Source organism: Drosophila erecta, unplaced genomic scaffold (assembly GCF_003286155.1).
Source record: "Drosophila erecta strain 14021-0224.00,06,07 unplaced genomic scaffold, DereRS2 tig00000000-arrow-pilon, whole genome shotgun sequence".
Classification (NCBI taxonomy): domain Eukaryota; kingdom Metazoa; phylum Arthropoda; class Insecta; order Diptera; family Drosophilidae; genus Drosophila; species Drosophila erecta.
Genome location: NW_020825194.1, coordinates 27,254,978 through 27,273,654, shown reverse-complemented (window position 1 = coordinate 27,273,654; position 18,677 = coordinate 27,254,978). Strand labels below are relative to the sequence as shown.

At 38.9% G+C, this 18,677-nt stretch overlaps 1 protein-coding gene and 1 non-coding gene across 10 annotated transcripts in view; both read right to left on the bottom strand.

Moving 5' to 3' along the window:
- The window catches only part of LOC6552377 (afadin), a 46,242-nt gene that overhangs the window by 20,443 nt on the left and 7,122 nt on the right, over positions 1-18,677 (bottom strand). For 6 of the 9 annotated variants that reach the window (XM_001978852.3, XM_026984075.1, XM_015154011.2 and 3 more), the window contains exons 2-6: positions 10,874-11,095; positions 10,705-10,813; positions 10,289-10,482; positions 9,696-10,214; positions 9,251-9,332 (exon numbers count right to left, since the gene is read on the bottom strand). In XM_001978852.3, the coding sequence (XP_001978888.2) occupies positions 9,251-9,332; positions 9,696-10,214; positions 10,289-10,482; positions 10,705-10,813; positions 10,874-10,978 (1,009 nt within the window). In that variant the 5' untranslated portion in view covers positions 10,979-11,095. Of the gene's footprint in view, positions 1-175; positions 260-4,952; positions 5,332-8,808; positions 8,865-9,250; positions 9,333-9,695; positions 10,215-10,288; positions 10,483-10,704; positions 10,814-10,873; positions 11,096-18,677 lie in introns of those variants that run through there. The other 3 variants (XM_026984077.1, XM_015154010.2, XM_026984078.1) reach the window with 3 other exon arrangements.
- Positions 2,090-2,213, bottom strand: LOC6552378. The gene has a single exon (XR_046808.2). It is a non-coding gene; the product is annotated as a U4atac minor spliceosomal RNA (small nuclear RNA).

The window sequence follows — 18,677 nt, the reverse complement described above, 5'->3', positions numbered from 1 at the left end:
AATAATGAAATTAAATAAATTGCCATCAAATTGAAAGGCAGAACTCACACGCACAAGGACACACACCACACACCACACTCCGGAATAACCGCAAACGCGTCGGGCGATGAAAATCGTCCGAAAAAAGGCACAGATTAAATTCATTTTTCCCAATAATATTTTTTAACCAACTAACCGTATGGCCACCGAGGAAGTCAGCTCTGGGCCGCAGCTGACAGGCGCCGGGTGCCCACAACAATGCTTTGGCAGCGCGCAAGGATAACTGAGAGCACACTGAGCGTATGAGCAATGCCGCAAAGGCGAGTCCTTCGCTGACTAGCTCACTGTCGGACTGGGTGCGTGAATGAATGAATAAGACACGAAAAATCCAGTAAGAACACTGTGCTTTGGTCTTGCCACTAACAGATACCCTCTGTTTTTGCTTTAGAAATAAAAAATCACATAAAGAACAGGCCTTTAAAAAGTAAACCGTGGCAGAAAATGCATATTTTACAATATTATCTTAAGTCTATACAATAACAAATATACACATTGTTTGTCTGCTCCCTATTTTCATTTTCAAGCAAGCACTTTTTGTGCACTTTTACTTTTTCGCCATCAACCATTTTCGTTGTTTTCAAGTCGAATATATCCTTTTTCTGCGCGGTAAAACTACAAACACACACCCTAAAGCCCCCATAAAGCAAGCAGAGTAAATTATGGCTGTGTGGGTGAGTGAGTGGTGTATAAAACAACATTTAGTTTACAATGTTTTCAACGGCTGTGCGTGTGTGTGTGCGCCTGCAAGTGTTTGAGCTCGGCACTGGTGTTGGTGCTGGTGTGTCTAAGTGCGTTTGCTCTTTGGTCCTTGCATGACACACCAGCACATCAGCACACCAGCACCATTACCAACACGCCACCAGTGGCAGTGCCAACTTTGGCACACAGGATACAGAACGAGGAAGGGACTGGCACACACATCCTTTCGATTGCCATCCGGTAGCGAGATGCGGCTAGCCCAACCAAATAGATGCGCTGTTGCCCTGCCGAAGAGCCGGCACGAAAACCGGACAAGGTCATGGTTCGCTGTCCGATTCAGTGGGGTGCGATAAGCTGATTTGAATGGCGGAGCTCAAGAGCTTTGTGAGGATGCACTGTTGTCGAAAATGTATTTACGCTTAATTACAATTTAAAAAGTATCAACCAACTGCTTACCGTGCTGAAAGTGTATGGATTTCGGAAGAAACGCGGTATGAAGAACGTTTTGGATTGGTTTGGATTTTAAGGATACCTAATTTAAAGTACTGCACTCCGGAAAAGATTGAAAACAAACAATACAAAAATCAGGTACTACCAAAAATTTCACTATTTACAATGTGCAGCAAATAACCTGATTTGTATGTGCTATGGCCAAGTTTTGAACAGAAGTTATTAGTAAAATAAGCTAAGTAACCCATCTTAAAAATACCTATCGAATTACGAAAGCAAAACAGAAATAATGGGCTTTTAGCGGGTAAACCACAAACGCCTGTCAATCATTTTCTTCCCATTTCCACTTTTATTTCCATACGCATTACCGCACAAATCCACTCCATCAATCGGGCCCCAGACATCATCTCCTGCCCCTCTATTCCTCTTATTGAGGCAATCAATATGCCCAACCGCCGCGCACCGGGTGCAAAAAGAGCACAAGTGTAAGACAAAGGATATATGTGTTCCTGTGAGCACATAAAAACATGAGATATACTTGAAGCTACTTTTCGGCTAACGAGCATAGCGCAGTCAACGTCTTTATTGTTGCCCCACTTGCGATTTCTTGCCTTTTCTTTCTTGGGTTTGGGGTTCTCGCGGGTTGGTTTTGGTCTGAATAGATGCTTGGCTGGGAAATGGAAAAAGAGATGCCGTAAAACCGAAACGCATCCTTAAGCCTGCAACATCAGCTGAATCAGCGTTTTCAAAATCCTACAGAGCCCACGAGTATCCATCAAATGCTGCTTTTATGTCTATATATTTTATAGCAGATTTTAAGCATTCAACTCCATTATCAGTTGACGAAAAGAACTAGTTTTATATGCATTTAAGAGGCGGCGCCCTGTAAAGTAAGGGCGCCTGGTCCAAAAATTCCGAACTCCAATCGCGAACGATCGGCGAGCGGGGGTAATATCATTGGTGTCAGCAGCAATGTCCTCACTAGACGTTCATTGAACATTTCTGCTCCCCAAGACAAGGAAGGTCGAGTGCTGGAATGCACGCTCACCCCTAGCAAATGTGGACAGTACTAGTTGGGAATTATAGGAGCACCAAGTCGAAAATCTGCAAAAGCAAATCTAGCGATCGCAAAAGCGAGCTGCAAGGGTTTCTAACAGGTTTCCTGCTATACCCGTTTTTCGCGGAAGTTGAGTAATTTCGAGTGCAACCCTTATCTCTGGAGGATTTATGACAACGACTAGTTGAGGAATTCACGAACTTCTCATTTAGCTGTGATGCTTGGCGACTCATGTTAATATGATTAATTTCCGTTCTGGCGTTGTTTCGGATCCAAATCGGATTCGAGTCATAAATAAATAGGCAATTTCCTTTTAGTGAAAACCTCATGGACGCCCGTAAGAAGCTGAAGTAAAATCACGAGGCAGAATAATTCAATTCAATTCATCCTGTCAAGGAGCCAGGAGCCAGTTCCTCTACCCAAGCACTGTGACATGTGTCTCTGCTTCTGACTGCTGCCTTTGTCTCTGATTTTTAGGAGAACTCCTGCCCTGAGAGGAGAGCTCACTAGCATTTTCCGTGCGCATTGTGACAATTTCGTTTAGTCATCTTCGGCTGACTGGCTGACTATCTGCCAACTTGCGAGGCAAATGGCTGGGCAAAGTGAAAAGTCTGGTAAGGCAATTCAGAGGCGGTATCATGTAAATAATGATGATTACTGCTTCGGGCTTTGCTTCTGATGCCTGTGGGTGATTGATTTCGCAGTGATTGGGCTTTCGCAGTGTCGCCCTACGCTGCAGATTGAAAATGTCAACAGAAATAGGAAAAATCGAACTGGAAATGAAAATCGCTTGGCAGACTTGTTTTTTGTTTGCAATTAAAATATTGATCGTTTGTAAATAAAGTGTAATAAACGACGTACAGTCGAAAAAGATAGCCAGGTATTTCCCTGTGAATTTCTCATTATATCCTGGCTTCCTTCCAAAAATCAAAAATTTCATATTATTTATAATATTATTGAGAGTATGAAAGATAGGTTAATACTTAAAAGTATAGCTTTAAAGCTCACCGTTCTATTACATAAAACTTCTAGCCCTAATTTCAGACAACCAAATTCCCTAATGAAATTGAGCGATCGCTTTAAAGTGCCCAGGAAAGAGTCGGGCCAGCAATAAAACAAAAAGCGAACAAATTGCTAACCCAATTTCGAGTGACGTTTCCCCAATGTCTAAGCGCTTTTTGGCCCTCCCACTCATGTGGGAGGGAAAGGACAACAACCAGGAGCAGAGATGACCTTCAAGCTTCTAGTATCTGGCGGCGGCGTTCGCCTCGAAATAAACTGCACTTCTCGGGCTTCCGTCGAAGCCGTGGAGGACGTGGCGTAAAATAAAGTCGACAGCTCCCAAGTTCCCAGAAAGATTCAAGCAGCAAATTATGCTCTGCATTTTGCAAACTTTATGAGGCAGCTTCACAGAGAGATGGGAAATGAAGGGAAATATAGTGGATGTCGTGTCAGCGGGCGGGGCACAATTATTTATGAGCAGCCATGGACCAAAGTCTACCAAGAAGCCCTTTGAGCTTCATTAGGTTTGACCTTTTCTGACCGAGATTGCTTCTCTGCGTCCTTTTCCAAATGATTATTGTTCCTGTCGACATTTTCCTCCTCTTTTTTATTGGAAAAACAAATGTAGCGTTAATTCTGTGCCGCTCCAAAAGGAAATGTCATCAAGACAATCATCAGTGTGTGGTCAATGTCGTGTTCGGGGTCCGTGAATAATATAAGCATTAGTTCGAGGAATTCGGCCATTTGGCTGTAATCGAATCATTAGGTAACTCCCAAAATTAATAATCGCAGGAGGACATCTTAAACACGTCATAAAAGCCTAGCAGGTCCCATTTTCTATTCTGATCAATTGAGCAGCATATACGAGTAAAATTTTCTGGCACTACAAGAAAAACTTTACACGTACGTTTGAATATGGTACTTGTTGTCTTTTACATTAAATAATTATCTTTTACAAATGTTTTTCTATCGATACCTACACAAAGCAATAGGGTCTTGAATGTATATAGCATATATTTTAACAAAACGTTTTCACTTGTATACAGAAAAAGGCCCTTCACAGTGATGCACGATTAATAATTTAAATGACTTTGCTGGTCTGTGAGAGTTGTAATACTTTTTCAACTTTTCATGTTTGGGCTGTGAGTAAATTTAAAATTATTTTTAATTACAGTAATTCGCCGTTTTTATAAGGGGATTATAGACTAATGTTTTATTTCTTTCAACCTATCTATAAAGGAAATCGATAAATTTTGAATTACCATAGTTCCAATTACAATTAATAACACGTTTAAAATGCTATTTTAAAACAAGGGATGGTCCCCCTTCTCGAAGAGTTTATAAAGCGACACTCACGCCATTAAAAATTATCGTTTTGACGGTCTCAAGTCTTTAATGCCAAGCACACTCAATCTGACAATCAAGTTGAACGCTGGTGAGAGCCGTAAAATTGCCAGCTCAATTTACACGAAAAAATCCAGAGACCGCAACCGCTTAATAACTCACAGTGACCAAACACGAAAATCGAAAAAGTTGCGACAAAAGTATTTGCAAAATGCTGCCAACAAAGTTCAAGCGGAAACTTTCTGTGACAGATACCATGGCATACTTTTCAGGGCGCTCTGGGACTACTTGGACCACCACTCATTGCCGGTGAGGTGGAAATATAAATAAATAGGTGGATCCCCCTGGAAAAATAACTCACGTCTTATGCCCCAATCCATCATCTTGCAGGCTTCCCGCGGCGATCTCTTCGCTGATTATTACAACTACTACTATTTTTAATTGGACCACATAGACTCCTCCTTCTCGGGACAAAATCACTTTGCTAGCAGACAGCAAATTCAATTGAACGGCTTCTAATTTTGACAATTTTCTGTATGCATGGTGGGCGGTAGAGGAGGAAGCGCGTCGGCACCCAACGATGGGCGCCCAGCCATCACCCTACCATCGTTTTATCTTTGGGAAAAACTGTTGCCGCCGTCGCTGGTTGCCGGTGAACTTTTCTCGCCTCAAATACAACTGCGATGGGTCGCGGGTTTCCCGAAAGAGCAGCGTCGTGCTTTCCCGAGCAGCATTACTTCATGACTAAACCTAGCGCTGGATGTGAACCCAGCCTTCCCTGGCCCAAACACAATACGGAATTCGGCTTTTCGTCGGAAAACTCTGTCGGTCATGCCGATGGCAGCTCGGTTTGAGTATGTCCAGAGAGAATAAAATTTGGGACTGAAAGCCGCCACAGCAATAAACCATTGGGGAAGCCCCAAACAGGGTTGCTCAACTTCATCGACAGTGTCCTTTTTAAAAACTCTTGTCAAGTAAAATCAATAGATATATTTTTTTGAAAGCATAAAACTCACTAAGCCCTTTTTCGAGTGCATGTGCCTATGTCTGCGTGAGTCCTTTGGCGTGTGACTGTAAAGTGCACGGCGTAGATAATGGACAATGGGATGCATGTTGGTGGGGAATCCCCATTACGCCCATCTCCTCCCTTGGCCACCTTTGCCACCTCTACCGGCAGTAGGTCGACATTGCAAAGGACGCTGACAGCGGGTGTAGAAACAACAGTAAAATGAATCAACAGAATCGAGCCTCAACCAACAACAGTCAAACTTATCAGGCTAAGCACAATTTCACTTAATTTCACTTGTTGCAGGAATCTATTCTTAAATTAACTGATTAATTTCTCTTGCCAAATATAATTCAAATCAAAGGCTAGAATGGTAACTGAATTAATTTTAGGTTATCGGCTATCGATGCTGCACCGTACATCGAATTTGTATGGAAAGCACATTCGCGTTTACCATTGGCAAACGGTCGAGGTGCTTAAGACTGTGGGATTCGAGGTGGCCAGGCTCGTATTCCTGTTGGAATACCCACCAAAAGGTATGTCATTATCCTTGACAGGACAAACCTACGGAAAAAGACGCACGCCAGAGACACCAAAACAAAACGAAAAGGCTGGAATGGGTTAAGTCATCCTGCAGGGAACTCCTTACAGACACGCAACGGAACAGTTTGAAGTTTATGTGCTACAACCTCAAAGGGCAATAAAATTTGATAAACGTCCGTTCATGAGAATGAGCACTTGCAAAGAATCTTCATAATAGATTAAATGAAATATATTCCTTACTTCAGACAAGTTAGTATATTCTCTGTAAATATAATTAAATAATCAGTAATTAATTAATGAATTATTACAGTTCCGTCAAATTTTTGTATCGAATTTGTTCCTAAATATGTTATTCTTATTAATTTCAAAGTATTATGGTCATACCTGGTGTTGAGTTATTTGTTAAATTATTATTATTATTATCACCCACTGTGCAATGGAAGCCCAGACAAATAAACAAAAAGGAAAATCGAAAGCAAAACTCAAAACGAAAAAAGCGAGACACAAAGGATACGAGCGGGATAGACTCCACAACAGAGAGTCCAAATTTCCAATTTCTCTTTTAGCGATAAGTATCGAAAGTGAATTAAGAGAGCGTAATGGCCGACTTTCGGCAAAAGAGAAATCCAGCATCACATTGCCAAAGGCATCAAAATTTGGCTGATATTAAAGACAAAAATAAACAAAAGCGGGAAACACTTTTACTCTCTATACGGGTAGAGGAAATTAAGTTATGGAGAACGAAGTATTTTCTTCACTCAACATTCAGTCGCGCGTGTTTTGTTTATCTGAAAAAAGAGATACAACCTATAAAGTGCATTACGAAACATTAAAAGCTGTGGACGTTACATCTCATATAGTGATAAGAAAGTTAAAAAAAAAAGCGATTGTATTGTGACCCACATTGATTTCCCCCAAAAAAAGTAAAAATAAACCATAATCTACGGCCGTAAACAATTCACATGCTCTTTTTAAGTAAGCCTTTGCTTAAACAAGGCAGCAGGGAAAAAGCGACCAACAATTAGAAACTCCAAAAGGTAACGTCATCCTACAATGATGAGAGTAAAGTGCGGTAGTTATTTACATTTTACACCTCTCGAATGGCCCAGGGGACTTTGAAAAGAGACAGGTATACAAACAGAAAAGGACAGAACGAGAAGCACACTAATGTAGCTACCAAGGGGTCGGGAAGCTTGCATCCCAAAACTAACGCCAAGCAACAGGAACTCCCGAAAAGGAACCCCTGCCAATGTCATCATCATAAGCGATTAGGGATGGGATATACTCGTATTTACACTGACAAAAAACATAGGCACTGAATGAAAGGCAAAGCAAAAATTATTTAAATTGTATATGAATTTTTGATCACATCAGAGAACCACTGTATTGTAACATGGCACCCTCTGTAGATATAAATATTTTAACATATATCGATATTAAGTTTCATGTCATCGAGCTATTGATTAACTTAAACTGCTCAATTGATTAATAGACTACTACATTTAAGTTTCAGCAAGTGCTGAGAATGTTTCCGTTACAGCTATGGGTTTTATACTTCCAATGAGACCTGTGGCCAACTGGCTAAGTTCCAAACAAAAACCGACACGCCGGATCGTCTGGTCAAAATATTAAAAGCTTATTAAAACGCCTGATTAAAACTATAATACCCTTCGCAAGAATAGGCAATATAAAAAACTCAATTCAATGATCTAAAATACACAATCCACCTCATTAGTCCTTTGATTGTTGTCCTTGCTAACATGGTTGATGAATATGCTAAATGCTTTGCTTCGCGAATATGAAGGAAAGTTTGCGACCGAACGAGTATTACGCTAATAAGCTATATGGAGAGTTTTGTTAGAAAAATATATTTTTTAGAATAAACGGGAGGTGATGAGTAATTCAAAATATGTTAGTTGTGTATAGTTTGTAGTTCTTCATGCGTAATAGAATTGCATTGGTGTTTGGATTTTTAGAGTAGGTAGGATATATACTAGATTCGTAGATTCGTAACAGGAGGAAGGAAGCGTTTCCGCTCTTGATTAGGATCAATAGCCCAGTCGATCTGGCCGTCCGTCCGTATAAACGTCGAGATCTCAGGAACTATAAAAACTAGAAAGAGATTAAGCAGACACATAGACGAACCGCAAGTTTGTTGATCCATGTTTCCACACCCACTCCAACGCGTCCACACTTTTGAAACATTTCTTAATATTTTTCTATCAATTTGCAGAAAAACGACCACTCTAACGCCAACAAAACTCGCACGCCCACAGTTTTGAAAAATATGTTGAATTTGTCTTTCCAGAATTGTCTTTCCAATTCTTGTCTATATCCTAAAACACTTTTGAGATTTTGTTGATTTATTTTTTATTTTAATTTTGATTGCCAATCTCTATCGATCTTAAGATTGTTGAACTTTCTGGTTCACTCTTCCACTAACTAAGTAACGCCGAGGAACGCGACTATAGAGTTCTCTCTTGTTTTAAGACTTGATAATTGATTTTACGCGGTTTAGTTACGTTTGAAACGGCTTTCGTTAACGCCAAGATTAAAATTTTGATTGGAAGGAGTTTGGAATTTTTTGATTTTTGCACTTTAGTGACATTGACAAATTTAAAAATATTTAACTTAAGTGAGAGTGAATATATATTACATACAAACTTACTTAGCTTCTTACAAAAATTGTCTTTCATCTTAAATATTGTTTAAAGATTTTTGTATACATACGATGCAACTTTTATTCATTAAATGCATTTATTTATTTTTTCATTGAAAAAATAAGTTTTTCTAATAACAATTTAAACTGAAAAAACACAGCCGGCCAAAAAAAATTCCGTTGCGACGATAAGAAATGCCAACCAATACTGAGCCACATCGAATATATGAAATAACAAAATATCAACAGTCAACGTTCTATTATGGTGCCTCTCTTGTTGCTGTCAGTCAGTTTGTTAAACAAGTGAGTGAGGTAGCATAGTTATTGATAAAACAAGGCTTACGTTATGCCTAGACAATTGCGTGAATATTTATGGAAGAAGTGGCAATTCCCCACCAAAGAAAATTGATTTTAAATGGTTACAAATCAGGTAATATAAAATAGCACTTACCCCGCGACGTTGGATGGTTCATGAGTATCGATAGCGGGCACTCGTCGTCGTCGAGTATATATTCTGTTCCGTCGCTGTTGACCTGCATTTCGAAAAGAACAATATTAAACTGACTTTCAACGATACATAATAATAGGGTTGCGATGCTGAGCTTCTAGGGTCGATCCTTGAGGAGTATTAAACGTTACTGTAATACCCATTAAGGCTAGGGGTTACTTAGGGGATTATGATTTGAAATGTGACAGATGTTTTATAAGTAAACCATATTGGCCATTTTTTAACAATAGTTAATAAACTATAAGAGAACACATGCTAGTTGACTCAATCAAAGATTACAAAGATCTTCAGAAAAAAAACATTTGATAACCCAAATTGGGGTATAAAACTATTCTCCGTCAGAATACAGCTTCACATCAATCCCTTAAACTTATTTTACTCATCCCACCTGAACCAGGCAATAGTGCAGAGGATCGGCCTTTTCTAGACCGTATTTTGCGAGCATTTCCCGAACAACAGCCTGCGCACAGTCCCGGATGGAAAGCAGCAGCGTCTTGTAGGGCACGTCCTGACAGAGGCTCTCGCCGTAAATCTTCAACGTGCCACCGGTATCCGGACCACCATCCCTAGAACGGAACTGCTGCAGCTTCTTTTCGAGCTTTTGCTGTCGACGCCGTCGCATCACGGCTTCCGGGTTTGAGATCGATCGGGTGAACGAGGTTTCTGGTAGTTCCGTGTACAGTTTTCCTGCCACGGCATCGCTGCCGTCGCCGCCACTTTCACCGGCGTTGCCATTCATGTGGGCAGATCCCGAGGATGCTCCAACTCCATTTCCCAAGCCCAGATGACTGCCATTGGAGGTGGGCGGATCGGAGCTCAGCTTTGCCATCTTCTCCTTTTTCTTCTGTTCTTTTTTTTCTCGCTTCGAAAGTTTTCTTTTAAAGTTTAGATCTGTCTGCTCGATGGGCTGTGGATGGTAGTATTATTATATTAGTACTTGTATTGAATAAATCTTGGTGTAAATTATTCGAAATTACTCACAGTGGTCTTCTGGTCTATGTTTTTGAGCAGGAATCGACCTTCGCGATCGTCAATATGCCAATTCAGCTGCACCAGTAGTGGCTTCTCATCAGCATTAAGACGACGCTCCTCACCATTAGCATGCACTTCGTAAAGGGCGTAGTTGGGCACGGATAGCATCCGCATATCGGGACGGAATTTTTCAATGAGTGTGTCTAAGGAAGAGTAATAGATTTAGATATCTAAATTTAGAATTAGGAATTTATTTAAAACCTTCTTGAAATCTTTATTTTTATTAAATAATCAGCAATTATATTTTTATTATATTATATTAAATCAAGCTTAAAATCTTTAACAAAAGAATTTCAAGTTTTTTAAATTAAATTCTCCTAATATTAAAAAATATTAAACATTAAATATTGCTCAAAATATCATACCTATGACATCTGTGACGGTGGCGTCGGAAGCTACGCGAATGCATTTAGTGGCCACTTTCTGGCCAGCATCTTGGAAGTAGAAGCGCATAACGCCATGGAAGAGCAGGTTCTGTAGTTAGAGTAATTAAAATGTCAATTAAATGAACTTATTTATTTATTCATAACTCACCTCGTCTGGCTCGGAGAGCGCAAACAGATCCAATCGATTGGCATTCCATTGCTGTATCACTGAACGTACTGCCTCGCGATCCAACATCTTCTTATCATGTGACATACTGTACAGGTTGTAATCGGGGTGCGGGAAGTCACGTCTCAGTTCTGGGAAAATAGATCGTGTTGTGACTCCAGTGTGACGTCGTTTAGGTTTCGTTTTGTTGGGGCTATGAGCTATCTGTAAACAATAAAGCATACATTTTTGATAAAATTAGATTCTGGGTTTACAACTTCCATGAAAGCATCGTAAACGAAGGCGGAATCAGAAGCGAAAAGTAAGAACTTGGCGCAGATGTGGCAGAAATGAACTTTTCGTTGCCAAATATAAACATTGATGGATCAAGAGGGTAGAATACTATTAGGCAATATAATATAGAGTATATAGTATAGAGGCCTATTTACCTACTTTGATGAGGAAATACAAAATATTTTGAATGTGAAATGTGAGCTACATATGTATAATTGTATCTTATTTTAAAATATGTTTTGAAACAAAAAATAATAGCAAGTAGTGCTTAAAATGAATTTTCACTGTAAGTTTAATTAAAAACTAGATACCCGTTACTCAGCGAGTGGAACTGCAAACAAGAAATTTCAAAAATTTCTGGAATATCGGTACAAATTTTGATCCCATTGATCCTGATCAAAAATATACGTGTATGAATATACTTTACATGGTCGGAAACGCTTTCTTCTGCCTGTTACATACTTTTTAACGAATCTTATATACTACCCTTTTAATCTACGGGTATAACAAGATAGAATGCTATAGACGAGTTCCTCGACTATCAGATACCCGTTACGCAAATAGTGGAAGTGCTAACGAGAAATTTCAAAATTTTCTTTAATATCGGTAGAAATTGGGGAAAAAATAATAAAATGAAAACAAAACCTAAAACATTTTTTATAAGTGTTCGCATGGCAGTTTTGGGAGGTTTGTGGGCGTTAGAGTGGGCGTTGCAAATAAACGTTTGGCATACGGATACAAATTTTAAAGACAAATAGGAACATACAAAATTTCAACACATTTTTCGAAACGGTAGGCGTGGCAGTTTTGGGTGGTTTGTAGGCGTTAAAGTGTGCGCGGCAAACAACATCTCTTGGTAATGCTTTTTCATTTCTTCACACAACTTTCAATTATATCAAATGGAAAAGACCGTTTTGATTTATGATCGCTCGGATCAACATTTCCGGAGAGGTGGCCACATGTATCTACCACGTAAGTATATGACAATACCCTGCTCCTCTTCAAGTCAATTAAAAGTTCCATTACATGATCATATCTAAGCAGAATTTCCCACACCAGCTTTCTGCGCTCAGCGACCCTAAACAAATAACTTCATCAAAGCATAAAATTTCAGGGTATTTGTACAAATAACCTGAAGACGTTATTTAGGGCGTGTTCATTGTTGGTTTGTGACGGGTGGAAGGAAACGTTTGGAGTTCAGCAAAGTTATTTCGAAGAGAAATGATGTCAAAGAGCGGAACTATGCCTGAACTAAACTATTCCAACCCTCTTTTCTTCTTCAGTTCTTTAAACTTTTCGCTATCTGTTGGCATTATGTTCCCCCCAGTTCTGGTTCTGTTTCTGTGTTTTTGTTTCGTCTTATATGGGCAGTTTAATAACCGTCAGAGGTTCCGCCTGGGGAAACACGTCGTTGAGCACTGAAACTTGTCGATTTACAGACCACTCGCTCTAAAAGGAGGCCTACAGAATGGTAACCATTTAAGTAAAGCTATTTCAACAATTTCGCGAGGGCGTGTGTCGTCAGCTGAAATTACATTTCGCAATGTTTTTGTGCTTCTAGAGTTTTCATTGAATGTGTGTGTAGGAAGGTCCTCGGTGCATTCAGGCATGTCCAAAAAAGGGTTGTATTAAAGTGCTCGGGAATTTTTCGGTGTTTGTTTTAAAAATTGCATTTTAATGGTTGCTATGGCCCTTTTTGGTTTTCAGGGTTGATTCGGCAATAGCGGTAAGGGTTGTGTCGATATAGGAATTTACTATTATAGAGGGAAAATCAAACGCATGCAAACTATGTATATCCGGAAACAAGAGTATAATTTGTACAAAATAAGTTTGGTGTAATATTGGTTGGATAATCATCCTTTATAAATAATACCTTTTGTCCATTTAATATAAAAGCAATGTGCACATTTTATACTTATACTATAAGTAATTTTAGCTGATAACTTATTATTCTGCTAGTAAGTGTACTATGCTTCGTTTCGTAAGTTTGAAGCGAATTTTCATTTATTTATTAACGAACAATAATTTAAACTTACTCCTGTTTCTTCAATAATGGTCTAGCTTATCGTTAAATAATTACATAATAAATATATTATCTTGTTTTCCTGACTAGTTCCACGAAATGATAAGCATGCGGAACAAACAATCAGTTCCAACTGACGGACAAATAAATAAATATAAATTGCTCTTACAAGAAGTGGGGTGGCTTTTTATGTTGATGAATAAGAAACTAACTATATAGTCGCTGAACAACATTATTAAAAAGACATAAAGGTTACATTTCAAGAGGATGGAATTTCTGTGCTACTGATTTGGGAGGGAAAATGCCGTCGAAAAGATCGCAAGAGGAGAGATAATAAAAAAACGAGTCGGAAACCGCAGGGAAATAAAAGTGTCGTTTGATGGCTAAAAAGAGACAAACAGTGAAAAGGCTAAAATAGAAGTACCGCAATACAAGGCGAATGAGCAAAACAAAGTCCATCAACAGAAGAAGAGGTGAATGTACGTGTACGAAGACAACAAACTACAAAACCGAGATACATTTACATGCTCAGATGCCGAACAGCTGAGGTTAAGATAGCAACAGACCCGTATGTATTAAATAATGTTAGGCGATTTTTCCTTAATATTAACTACTGAAAATGCTTGTATTCTTGTCCATATTATAAGCACAAAATGTAATTTTTAACGAGTATCTTTTCAATTACTGTAATGCTACCACTTCAGCCACATACATATGCGCGTTTCGGATACAGATGCAGTTTCTGAGAAGCTCCAAGCCTCACAAAGTGGGTCTGGGACATGTAAAATTGTTGCTGGCCTAGGCATAACTAAAAGTTTTTTCTTTCTCGCTGCTTTTCGTTTTTTATGCAGCTGTCGCTTTGGCACCTGCAGCGCGGCAATAGACCCACCTCACATGACTTGCGCCTCCCCTTCGACACCCCTTCTGCTTGCAAAGTGCATGTTTGCAAAACTTGTTGCCGGTTGCAGTTTTCGATCAGAGAGTGTGTGTGTGTGTGTGCTCGTGTTTCTTTGTGTTTCAATTAATTTCGGGGTCAGTGGGTTTGTAAAACAAACGGAAACAGCCGGAGGATGGACAATTTTAATAAAGACTATGTGGGGAAATTGCTAATCTGTAGTTCCCCAACGGAAACACCCGAAACAGAGTCTGCACAAAGGTATGTGTATGAACAATATAAAAATAATGCCATTAATTTTAGAAAATACTGTGCAGAGTAAGACGAGATAGTTATGGAGACTAGGTAGAATACAAGTAATTATACCCGTAATTTGAAGAGTACTCAAGACTCGTTAAACGTAACAGGTAGAAGAAAGCGTTTTCGACCCTATAAAGTATAAATATTCATAGTCAGGATCAGTAGCTGAATCAATCTGTTCAAAATAATTGTGCTGCTTCCATTTTCCATTTATCTTCTAAATTTTCTCCGATACGACATAACATATTATTGAAATTTCTCCCTCGAACTCTCACTAGGTGAGTAATGAGTATCTGATAGTTGAGGAAATCGATTGGAGCGTTCTCTCTTCTTTTACTCTCTATATAAAAAGAGGGATTTATTTTTCCCAATTCCAATTCACGAAATTAGAAATTGGGCAAACGAAATGAATTACTTTTAAGCTTGGAAAAACGATAAAAACTATTTTAAAGGGTGGGCAAATGATAAAACCCATTTTTGAAGGATGGGCAACTATTTAGTTTGAACATATTTAGTTTGAGATATGGGCAAATGTCTATTTCTTTAAGGGCTTATATTTTCCAAACTAAAAGTTTTTTCAAAATTCTAAAGGGTGGTCAAACGTGGGCAAACAATGTTATTGTGATTAAAAAAAAAATTAAAAAAGGTCAACTTTTGGTGGGCAAACATTGGCGAACGATTCCAGTTTTCAAATTTGAAAAATTCGATTTTACCGAACCCAGATTTTTTAAGCTTAAAACTGGACGTGGGCAAATAAAAATAATTTTTGAAAAATATTTTTGAAAATATATTTTTGAAAACAATTCCAGCTTTCCAATTTTTAGCTTCCAAAACCCAACTTCTTTGAGGGGTTTATCCTAATTTAATAGGCAAAGTCGCACATTTTTAATTTGCCTAAGCCCAGGTATATAGTCAATAAGAAAATTATGGCATTGCATTAATATTTTCTTTGCTTTGGCAAATTTAAAATACCCTCTTCTGGGTTATAAAGAAACTCATGACACTTAAACATACTTTTAAGTCGGAAATCTGACTACATAGTATTTGTCCGTCTTGTTTGTCTTTCGGTCGATTGCTCTTGCTAGCCCTTTTCCACGGGTCCCTTTGATCTGCCCTTTTAGGGCTTCCTACTTTCTGCTTCTGACTTGGTTTTGCCTCTTAAGACGGCGTCACTTTTACCAGACACAAATCACGAAAAGTATAAAAATTCATGCGTTCTAGCTTATAAAAAAATACGTTTTAAAATCGGAAGTAGTTACAAAAAGGTTTGGCGCCATTAGTATGTCGAGCCCCTTTTATTGCTCTACTTTTTATTTAGTGAAATAAAACAGAGTGTCATATTTATAATTGCACACATATCTTAAAAACATTACTCAAAATCTGAATTAGAGAATTTCACAATGTACCTCTTCTAATGTTGGGACTTTCTAGCTTTTAATAAGATATGCTTAGAAATTTATTGTAAGTGTTTTGGCAAAAAATACGAAAACAGTTTTCCCCGAGAGTGGGGAAGAAAACAATAAACCGGCAAACGGCTTCAAAAGGCATACCAACGTGGTTATTGACTGTTTCTTCTCTTTTTTGCGACTTCTGTTATTGTTATTATTTGCTTAACGCTTTTGCGTTGGGTCGGGCTTGTTGACCGCCGAACTGAGCAGGAAGCGAGTGATGTGACCAAACAGTATGGGACACAAAAGTCCAAACACAGCCACTATGAGTCAAGCTGGTTGTCATTGTTGTGCCTGAATTTTCTCCGCTGCTGGGCCACGCTTAATTGCTTGGTGGAATTCGGTTGAACGCAATTTTTAATGAGCTCCGAATCGCTGCTAGACGAAGTGTGGCGAGGGATCGACCGGCTGAGTCAGCGTAGGTGTACAAGAGCACACAGAAATAGATCTCGAGATCACAGCCATTCCATAGGAAGCTCTGTCGAAGTTACTGATGGCATGACTAACTCTTGGGTTAGTTGCGAAATCAAGTAAAGACAGTCAGCCATGGTAAATAATAAAGAAAGTGTATCATAATCAGGGATACCATCCAATATTTCTCATTGTTCATGAAATTTCTACAAGATAATCATTTTGACTTGGATCATGGGGTTATTTATTTTCGTAATCGAATACTTGACTATGGTTTTAAATTCCGATTGCCCAAAAAACCTTCAATGAAGTGCCGCAGCAATCAAGATAAGCACAAAGATAAGCCAGATCAAGATAAGTCTACATTTCCGTAATGTCAGTCAATAACCTGTTGCCTGATAGTAAATATTTGCATAGTAAATATTTGGACCAGTGTGGGCAAACTCCACTAATTAACACACAAACAGGGCGGAGGCCTCAAAATGTTGTATGATAAAAAGGCAAAATCACTTCATTATTATTCCTAATAGCTGCATCAACAGTCATTGATTGAGTGGGAAAAATATCTGCAGATAAACCACAACAAGTGAAAGTTTATTAATAGTTTCCGCTTTGGTGAATCGATTTCTTTATCACAATTTCAGTGATTTTTCGTCTCACGTTTTCTGTTTCTACACATCTACCAAATATTTTTTCTCGTAATTAGCACAACGAGCACCCAACTCGACTTGAAAATCGAATGAGTTATGCATGCAAATAATAACTTTACAAAGGGGAAAAGGAAAGGAGGGTTCTTCCCCACATTTGTGCATTTTTGCATGTGCGCATAATCAAGTTATTCATTGTTTAAAATTCATAAATATTTGTGTTTGTATTCTTTCTTACTTATATGGTGAGTACAGAACGTACATGGGTGGTGGCAAAATATAGGTTATGGTTACGAACAAAAATATCTTTTAACTTGATGTAAGAATTGAAGAAACTTAACAAACAACATTTTTGGGATATGCTGATGATAATTTATTTTAAAATTATTTTCGTCAAATAAAACACTTGATTCAAGATTGGATATAAGCATTACGTTCAAGGTAACATATTTCGAAGTTCTGGGTAACATCTTTCTACATTTTTAGTACCTCACTGACGAAACCGGCACACCCTCCTAAGCAGAAATTTATGAAAAATTAACTAATTAAGTATGCATTGATCATAGTGTGGGGCGCGGCAATATAGGTAGACTATGGACGATCTGGCATACAAATTTATGACTTCCTGTATCTGGAGAATGCAGAGAATCTTAGGGATCTGAGAAATGGGTACTATATCCACACCGCCTACGGATTGGATAGGCTTAACTTGGTAATTTATATTAAGCCACAACGAGTGAATCCACAGCGCCCTGATTGCAAATTTGATGGACGCCTCAGTAACGACGTAAAGATAAATGCTAATTCGAGTTATATAGACGCTAAGTTACGATACAATTTAGTTCATACAACAAGATAAAATTACGGAACCTATCTTGATCGCGTTTGGACTAAGAGATTTCTCCGCATACACTGATTACGACATCACCAGCTGAAGTGTGCAGTAATATAGATTTTATGAATATTCAAAAACGTTTGGTCAGGTGAAAACAAACAAAAGAAAGAAGATTTCGTCTCTCTCTGCGTAATTAAAAAGTGTGAAAAGTGGCCGAATGGGAAAAAGCCTTCCTCCCAGGTGGTCAGGTGTGGTCCGAGCCGTCCGGCTTTGGGCAGCACTCGAGCTGTTAACTTGCCTCGAGTGTGGCTATATCTGATGTTGCCATTTTGCATGCTGTTGAGTTTGTTGTGACTACCGGTGCCTAATTAGGCCAGGAAGCAATTAACCGGTTAACAGACGCGACTGCCAGCGCTTTGTTTAATGCATCCGATATGCAGGGTGACCTACAGTGCGCGACAGAAGTGTAGGCCATGTATCTTAAAAACCCAATGCAAGAGATTTTATGTGAAAGTACTATTACATTCATAAACATTTAAAAGTATAAGTCCTCAGGAATGGGTAATTCCAAGAAAAGCCACTCACCAAAATTGTAAGCAAGCACAGTCTGAAGATTTTGAATCGCACTGTACAGACTCATTCTCTACGTGAAGTAAGTCAGCTTTGGGTACTCATTTAATGTGGGAAAATAATGCCGGGAACTTGTTCCTCGCTTTGAAGCCGCTGATTGCCCTCATCTGAGGAATAGGTAAAGTAGCAACAATTGCGGTTGCTAAATGATCGTGTACTTACTTCTAATGGCAAGAACTGAACGACTCAGAGACATATTTCAGGGCATACTTCTTGGAATTTGAAACTTTCACTCGACCGAACAACGCCCATAAACGATAAACACGATACAAACCACAAAGAGGAGACATTAAAGATGACGATAAAGACGCAGGCGACATCGGC